This window comes from Penaeus japonicus, unplaced genomic scaffold, assembly GCF_977035675.1.
Source record: "Penaeus japonicus unplaced genomic scaffold, GWHDUDI00000001_assembly GWHDUDI00000007, whole genome shotgun sequence".
In the NCBI taxonomy this organism is placed as follows: domain Eukaryota; kingdom Metazoa; phylum Arthropoda; class Malacostraca; order Decapoda; family Penaeidae; genus Penaeus; species Penaeus japonicus.
The window spans coordinates 19,372,320-19,381,479 of NW_028234409.1; the positions used below are offsets into that span (position 1 = coordinate 19,372,320).

General features: G+C 49.6%; 1 protein-coding gene across 3 annotated transcripts in view; it reads right to left on the bottom strand.

The window, feature by feature from the left end:
• LOC122250820 (ubiquitin-conjugating enzyme E2 Q2) overlaps positions 1-8,200 on the bottom strand; it is a 25,040-nt gene extending 16,840 nt beyond the window's left edge. For all 3 annotated transcript variants that reach the window (XM_043012472.2, XM_043012470.2, XM_043012471.2), the window contains exon 1: positions 7,900-8,200. In XM_043012472.2, coding sequence (XP_042868406.1) covers positions 7,900-8,061 — 162 coding nt within the window. In that variant the 5' untranslated portion in view covers positions 8,062-8,200. The remainder of the gene's footprint in view (positions 1-7,899) is intronic.
• Between the last annotated feature and the right edge of the window lie 960 nt (positions 8,201-9,160).

The window sequence follows — 9,160 nt, forward strand, 5'->3', positions numbered from 1 at the left end:
AGGAGGAAGAGGAGAGGAGGAGGGCAGGAGGAGGAGGAAGAGGAGGAAGAGGAAGAGGAGAGGAGGAGGGCAGGAGGAGGAGGAAGAGGAGGAAGAGGAAGAGGAGAGGAGGAAGAGGAAGAGGAGAGGAGGAGGGCAGGAGGAGGAGTAAGAGGAGGAAGAGGAAGAGGAGAGGAGGAGGGCAGGAGGAGGGAGGACAGGAGGAGGGGAGGGGATGAGAGGGAGAGGAGGAGAGGAGGAGGGCAAGGAGGAGGAGGGAAGGAGTAAGAGTGAGGGGCAAGGAGGGGAGGGAGGGAGGAGGGCGAGGAGGTGGGAGGAGAAGGGCGAGGAGGTAAGAGGAGGAGGGAGGAGGGCGAGGAGGTAGGAGAAGAAGGGCGAGGAGGGAGGAGGGCGAGGAAGTAGGAGGAGAAGGGCGAGGAGGTAGGAGGAGGAGGAGGGGAGGAGGAGGAGGAGGAGAGGAGGGCGAGGAGGAGGGGAAGAGGAGGAGGAGGAGGGAGGAGGAGAGGGGAGGAGGAGAGGGAGGAGGAGGAGGGAGAGGAAGGGAGGAGGAGGAGGGGGAAGGAGGAGGGCCGAGGAGGAAGGAGGAGAGGAGGAGGAGAAGGAGGAAGAGAGGACCGGAAGGAGGAGGAGGGAGGACGAAGGAAGGAGGGAGGACGAAGGAAGGAGGGAGGAGGAGGGAGGAGGAGGAAGGAGGGAGGAGGAGGCGAGGATGGAGGATGAGGGCGCAAGGAGGCAGGAGGAATGAGGAGGAGGAGGGCGGAGGCACGGAAGCGCAGCGCAGGCAGGAGGACTCGTCGAGGAGGAGGCAGAGGGGAGGAGGAGGAGACCAGGCGAGGGGAGAGGAGGAGGAGGAGGAGCGAGGAGGAGGAGGAGGAGGAGGAGAGGAGGAGGCGGCAGGAGGAGGAGGAGGAGGAAAAGAGGAGGAAGGACCACGGACGAGAGACGGTCGAGGTGGTCCCGGGAGCGCGAGCGCAGCGTCGCGACGCGAGCGAGAGAGGCCCGCGAGGAGGCAGGAAGAGAGAGGAGAGGAGGAGGCCAGGCCCAGGACGCGCTGGAGTGTCGGGCGCCAGGAGGAGGAGGCGTGCACGGCCGCTGAGGACGCGAGGAGGAGGAAGAGAGGGAGACGGAGGAGGAGAAGGAGGAGGCGAGGAGGAGGAGGGCGAGAGAAGCGAGGAGGGCAAGGAGGAGGAGGAGGGAGGAGAGGAGGGCGCAGGAGAGATCGGAGGACGCGTGCGTGGAGACCCCGAGGAGGCCGGAAGGAGGACACGGTGAGGGGAGCGAGGAGGAGGAGGGAGGCTGGAGGAGGTGGAGGAAGGAGGAGGGGAGGAGGAGAAGGAGGAGAGGAAGGAGGAGGAGGAGGAAGGAGGATAGGAGGTGGAGGTAGAGGGGAGGAGGAGCGCAGGAGCGAGGAGGAGGACAGCAGGAGGAGGAGGAGGAGGGGAGGCTCGTAGGAGGGCGAGGAGGAAGGAGCGCTGCGGAGGAGGACCCGAGCCGAGGGCCCCGCACGCCCAGGAGGAGGAGGCTCGGAGGCAGGAGGGGGAGGAGGAGATCGAGGAAGGGGAGGAGGAGGAGGAGGGCGAGGAGCCCGCCCAGCGGAGGAGCGCACGGCAGGGCCCGAGGGATAGGAGGAGGAGGGCGAGGAGGAGGAGGAGGAGGAGGGCGAGGAGGAGGAGGAGGAGCCAGAGCGAGCCGCCGCAGGACGGACCGCTAGTGAGCGCCTAGAGGAGGGCGAGGAGGAGGCGAGCCGAGAGGAGAGGAGGACGCGAGTGGAGGGCGCGGAGGAGGAGGGAGAGGAGGAGGAGGGTTGAGGAGGAGGGACGGAGGGGGAGGAGGAGGAGCGTAGGCCAGCGACGAGACCCGGCGCGAGCCGAGCGAGGCAGGTCGAGGCAAGGAGGGGAGCGAGGACCCGAGCGAGGGCGACCGGAGAGAGGAGGAGTGAGCCGAGGTGCCGAGCGGGAGGAGGAGGAGGGCGAGGCCGAGGCAGGAGGGTGGAGGAGGAGTAGTGCGCTGAGGCAGCGTGGAGCGAGCGGAGGAGCGGCGGGCTATCGAGCGCACGAGGCCGAGGAGCGCCGGAGGGGGAGGAGGCCGCGCAGGAGCGAGCGAGGAGGCCATGGAGGAGGAGGCAGGAGAGGCAGGAGGGCCCTACGGCGGCCTCGCGGAGGAGGCAGCGCGCGCTCGAAGGAGGCTAGAGAGGAGGAGGAGCCGCCGGGCCCGAAGGAGGAGGCACGCGCTGCGAGTCTCGGAGGAGGCGGCGCAGGTCGGATGGAGGAGGAGGAGCGGCATCAGCGCCGAGGAGGAGCCGAGCCGGAGGAGCTCGCGAGGAGGAGGAGGACGCGAGGCGGAGGAGTAGGCCGAGGCTGGAGGAGGCGCCGAGGAGGAGGAAGGAGGAGAGCAGTGAGAGGAGGGCCAGAGAGGAGGGAGGAGCGAGGAGGAGGTGGCAGGAGCGAGCGCGAGGCAGGCCCTGACTCGCACAGGAAGAGAAGAGCGAAGGGAATAGCTGAGGAGGACCAGAGGCACCGTCGGCTGAGCGCAGGACGAGTCACAGAGCGAAAGGAGGAAGCTCGGCCCGGAGCGAGGGAGGAGCGACGGCAAGGCCGGGGAGGTAGAAAGTGAAGCGGCATATTAGGCATAGAATGCAGCGGAGGGAGGCAGGAGAGAGGAGGGCTCGAGGAGAGGAGGAGGGCAGGGAGGAGGAGGAGAGAGAGTTAGAGGAGGAGGAACCTAGAGGGAGGCACGGAGGAGGGAGGAGCTTATGAGGCGCAGCCGCAACGGAACGGAGCGGAGGAGGAGGGCAGCCGTGAGGAGGAGGGCTACAAAAGGGAGGAGGAGGCTCGCAGGATGGAGGGCCACCGCGACGACGGAGGAGGGAGGGAGAGGCAGGAGCAGGAGGAGGGGAGAGGCTAAAAGGAGAGGATGGACTGAGGCCAGGAGGTGGAGCCGAAGGAGGAGGGCCAGGAGGACGGCACAGGAGGTGCGCGGACAAGAACGAGGAGCGCAGCGCCGCGGAGCTCGAGGAGCGACGAACGCGAGAGGAGCGAGGCAGGAGGAGGAGGAGGCCAGAGAGTGAGGAGGAATGGGGAGGCTCTTTTGGAGGAGAGGAGCTAGGTGTTTAGAGGAGGTGGAGAGAGAGTTAGAGGAGGAGGGAAGAGGAGAGGAGGACGGTGAGAGAGCGGAGGATGGGTCAGGAGGAGAGGAGGAAGGAGCAGACGGGCGGAGGGCAGGAAGGAGTAGGAAAGGAGAGGAGGAGGGGGAATAGGATGGAGGAGGGAGAGAGCGAGCCGGAGAGGAGGAGGGTAGCGTCGCCGAGGCCGCAGGCAGGTATACAACGAGAGAAGACGAGCAGCGCGAGGCAGGAGGAGGAGCGCAAGAATGTCGGAGCGCTCGGAGGAGGGTGCGATCGGAGAGAGGCGCACCGAAAAGGACGAGGAGGAGGGTCGGCAAGGAGGACGGCAAACGGCACGCCGCGAGGAAGGCAGGGAGGGGAGGAGGAAGAGGAAGAGGAGGGACGGAGAGCGAGAGGGCAGGACTCGAGGTTTGGAGAGGAGAGGAGGAGGAGGAGAGTGGGCACCACGGGAGGGAGGCTGTAGGCAGGGGCAAAAGAGGAGAGTGAGAGGAGAGGAGCCGAGGGCAAGAGGAGGATGGATGAGGCTCGAGCTGAGAGAGGAGGACCAGGAGGATGCTCAAGAGAGAGAGGGAGGAGGTGGCAGGAAGCGAGGGGTAGGAATGAAGGAGAGACGGGAAAGTGTGCAGGAGCGAGCCGCAGGCAAGGAGAGCGAGGAGGAGGAGGGCACCACGGCAGCGAGGCAGGACAGGAGGACGGTCGTGAGAGGAGAGGAGGAGGGCAGGAGGAGGAGGAAGAGGAGAGGAGGAGGGCAGGAGGAGGAGGAAGAGGAGAGGAGGAGAGGCAGACAGGAGGAGGTGGTGGAAGCCGAGGAGAGGAGAAGTAGGAGGGGCAGGAGGAGGAGGATAGATGGAGAGACACCGTGAGGAGGGCAGTGAGGTGTGAGGGAGGAGGGAGGGCCAGGAGGAGGGGGGCAGGAGGAGGGCAGGAGGAAGAGGGCAGGAGGAGGGCAGGAGGAGGGGGGGAGGAGGAGGGGGGCAGGAGGAGGAGGGCAGGAGGAGGAGGGCAGGAGGAGGAGGAAGAGGAGGTTACTATTCTATAAACTATTCGAACTATCAATTGTAAAAGAAAGGATGCATAATATGCAAGAAACATGTTACATGCAGCGTAAAACTCATGATTTCCAAGTCTCCCACTCATCTTGAGCCAAAGAATGATGTCGTTTTTTTTCTCTAACAATGATTTATGTAACTTACATCATCCAAATATTTTACCCTCCTTACTCAGGTGAGCCCACGACTCGCCCTATCACATCATGATCTCTCTCAAAACTTACAGTTCACCATTGTTTCATATGTACATAATCATAGGAGTTCCATTTGTATAGACACATATCTATTCATTTGTGAAAATAATGAAAACAAATACAAAAACCTTTGGTTATCACCCCATTGAAGGGGGAGGGTAAAAACCCTCATAGAGGCACAGCAAGGCACCGTACTGGTTTAACAATTAAGAATTAAGAGAGCCTATATATTTGAGTTTATCTATATTTCTATTCCTAAAATTCATAAGTTACTCTAGACATTAGCCTATTATCTAGATCAAATAGTGATATACTAATACAGTGATAAGGGCTAAATATTCTAGTAATTATCCAGAAAAAATTATGATAAATGCCCTATGTAATCCTGGTTTACCCTGAAGCACTAATCTCAATGTAGAATCTAATTCTAATGAAATGGATAAATTCTGCACTCTTTCTCAATGTTAAGAGTGAGTCAGTGAGAAATGTCATCTCTTTCACTAACTTAGGAGGAAACTTTAAAAAAAATTAATTGTGGAAGCTAAGGGTAAGGCAAGAACAATTTATCAGTCTACAAATCTATGATAATGCAACTAAGCCTACTAATACTGTAATCTCTACTCCAGCAGGGATATTCGGATGTGATAAAGCCTGTGGACATCACAAGAAATTTATGGCCAAATAAGGAACAAGTCTACGTTTTATCTTGCTGAATATGAATATGCCAGTATTTAAAGCTGTTCATTCATAGGCATTTGAATACAATAAATGCATATTCAAATAAATTGTTGGATATATAATAATATAACTATCAATAGTACAGACTTTCCAGGTGATTTGATGAATTTATGTGCAGCATGTTTCACATTCATAAAAAATATATTTCAAACTTAAAAAGTACTTTACAAATTTCTTTATGTCCGCTTGCCGAAACTAAATATTCTAGCTCTTTTACAAAAAAATTTCATAACATTGCAAATGCTATACATATCAAGATCTACCATAGAACTATTAATCTTAAATTATTAATTCTATCACAGCAGCATTTACTCTTTAATAAACAATGCCAACTAATCTAACAAATCCCACTTTCACCTCTCCCATAACCACTGCCCTCCCTCCTATATAATATCAACACAAAATTACTATCTAAAAGAATATTATGAATACTGTATTTGCCATCAAATAAACTCACTTTTTCTAGCATGTTACACCAATGACTCAAAAAAGATGAAATCAAGGCAAAACACCAAATGCAAAGAGGAGTTGCAAATATTTATAGTCAAATAAATAAATTCTTAGTTATATTAGCAATTTATTCATACAACACAAGTTATATCAGCCAAAATACTATAAAACTTAGAAAATAGTCATTGAAGAAATAAAGTAATGGCTATACCTTTGGACTATTGACAACTAGATGCAAACATTTCTGCATATTTCTTCCTCATCCAAATGTAGCATACTAAAGAGTGATATAACCTTTAATGAACATTACCAACCCAAAGAAGTAAACTATTAATTAGAAATATTCCTAGAAAGGCCAAGAAAACTTTCAAAACAACACTCACTTTCAGTACTGACTTACTAAATGCAACACCACAGCAGACACACTGATTTTGATATATATTTCACTTCTAAAAACACACTATTGGAATAACTCACTATCATCTGGTTTGAGGCTAAGTTTACAATATTAAAGTTTAAGAGGTTTCCTTTTGCCTGTAACCCATGATGAGTTACTAGCCCTTCACCTTGTAGAGAACATTTTCATGTCTAATTTTCTAAGGAGGATTAAAAGAACTATAAAGCCTATACCTTTAAAATTAGTATTCATAGTATAGTCGGTTTATATTAGCATTCTATCATCTTCTTGCTGTGCAATGATTAATGAGACACTGGTATACATTTTTACTACTTCATCAGCAAAACACTAGCATTTATTTATTGCTTATTACTTGTACCAATTCTTACTTAAGTAAATATATTGCACATATCAGCATTTCCTTTGGTTATAGGAATTACATGGCATTACACAGTATCTCTCCCAGAGAAAATCATTAACATTTTCCATACATGATTGAAGAACTACACTATGTTTTTTCCCTATAAATGTCTTTCAAAGAGAGGCGTCTGTCTTACAGGCAAGGGCATCTTATTTTTTGACAAAAACAGTAAATTCATAGACAAAGACGATGCCATAAATGGCACAGTATCCCCTTGAAGCTATCTCCCTATTACTTTGTCAAAAAATTCAACATGATTAAACTTCATTTATTCTATGCTTCAACTTAAACCCTCGTCTATATATACCATTCTTCAGTTACGGGAGGGGGGCACCCCATCTTAACCCACACTGGATGGGTGGTACAGTGCTGTACCGCGCATTCAAAAGCCCAGTGGCCGGGCGGCACAGTATTGTGCCAGCCATTCAATTGATTTAGGCCTAATAATTCGAACGCCCCGGCATTGGGACATTCAAGGCTAGAATTCCCCCGTCGTGGATGGGTTAATGAGAACATGGCAAGAGACATGTGAACTTAGCTACAAAATGAGGTCGTCATTATCCCTCACTTCAGCTGACTTATCTACAGTATCATTTCAACTCTCTTTGTGCAGCCAGAATGTGCTTGATAACCAAATAAATGTCAGAACTAAAGCTGTACCCTAGCAAAACCCCCAAATTTGTCAATGTTAATTAAGGTAAAAGCATCGTCCACAGCCATTTATCATGAACATTCCACTTATCCCAGAATCCCAGAGCAATTTAGGATACTCTGATCAATTTCAGTTTGTAAACAAATACCATAATATATTATACTTGCTCAAAACCAGTATAGAATTTTTTTTTTCACAAACCCATTGTAAAATAAAAATCATTGAAGCACACTGATGTAACTAGTTTCTTATATGAATGAAGTGCTACACAAGATTATAATATCCAGGCAAAGTCTACCAAAAATAAGATTAACCATTAGTCAGACTACACAAAGACTACATGCATTCCAGCAGTAACCAAATATGTAAAAAACACTTATAAAAAATATAGAGCATTATTATTAGATAAGTTTTGCCAATTCCACAACACAGCTGAATATCCAACCAAGCTACAGGTTTCCAAAATGTAAAAACAACAGCTGACAACTGAACCCTATGCAAATTTATCCAAAATAATCTCCGCCTTGGAAGTTCAAAGCCCGTACTTTTTTCCGCGATCTATTGCAACACTACCTAACTACAACATCCTGCCTGGCCACTGAGACAGATAGGTAATTCAGGTGTCGTGATGGGAACAAGAGCATCTTTCTGAGAGGTAGTACTGAAAAAGTGGAGAGGGAGCATTGGTTTGGAAAAGGCGAAAAGAGGAGCGAAGGTCGGGCATCGGGTCCTGGCCTTGGACTCTGTAAACAAAGCCTGGACTGTTGGCCGACCTTCGCTCTGACATGTTACATTGATTTTCTCTTATCTCACTCTCCTCAGGCCATTTCTGCTAGGGTTGGACCAAAGGCTGGCTAAGGGTGACCATACTCACTGTGATATTGGCGTGAATGTCATATTTCTTGTTCGTTTTGGAAATAAATCGGCAGGTCAATTCGTCAACACTGGCCGCCACCACTTGGAACAGCTCGTCTGTTTTGGGAAACGCGTTCTCCAGTACCCGTATTTCCTGCTTGAGGGTGTTCAGACACGCCATGATAATTTCAATGCGCCCTTGTTCCTGGCATGGAATCAATTGCGGAAGAACTGCGAGAAAATACACAGCAGAGATGACAGCTCAGCGCGAGTCGTCTCTCTCTCCTTCCTTCCCGACGAGAAAATGGCGACTGCGGATAGAACTCACAAAGTGTCGAACTTTTTCCATATTCGAGCGCTCACCCACAAGTTAGGGCCTCGTGGATATCTATCATTTATGGTTTTCGGATATCATGAATAGTTTAAAATACTAAATATTTTTTCAGTGAATATTTATTTATTTGACAATATCACCATTAAGATATTGCCATCGAAGGAGGCTACAGAAATAGGTTTATATTCTTAAAAATATTCAATGATAAACAAAATTTGACCAAGCATTATGACACATCTCCTGTAGTATGGTGAGTTCCCTTGACAGAGTGCTCAACAGATGGCATTAGTTGCCGTTCCCTTGTGGCGCCGGTTTTGAAAAATTCTTTAAATCGCACAACCTATCTCTTTTAGGAACAAAAGCTAATGCACGCCACTCCGCTCTTATAACTTTGGCTAACTGGTTTCATATCTACTATATATCATTTGGATTACTATTCAAATCCTTTGTTGGAAATATATAACAGCTATCAGCAGTACATACTTTCCAGGCGATTTAATGATTTACGTGCAACATGTATCACATTAATAAAAAATATATAACACATTTACAATGAACTTTGCGAATTTCAGTTTGTTCACTTGCCGAAATTGAGTTTCCACTTGTAGATGAAATACTCTAAGATCTGGCCGATTTTATCAGACATCTCTCTTGAATATAAAATCGTTACATCATATATATATATATATATATATATATATATATATATATATATATATATATATATATATATATATGTGTGTGTGTGTGTGTGTGTGTGTGTGTGTGTGTGTGTGTGCGTGTGTGTGTGTGTGTATGTATATACATATATATGTATATATATATATATATATATATATATATATATATAGATATAGATAGATATATAGGTAGATAGATAGACAGATATGTGTCTGTGTGTGTGTGTGGGTGGGTGTGTATGTGTATGTGTATGTGTATGTGTATG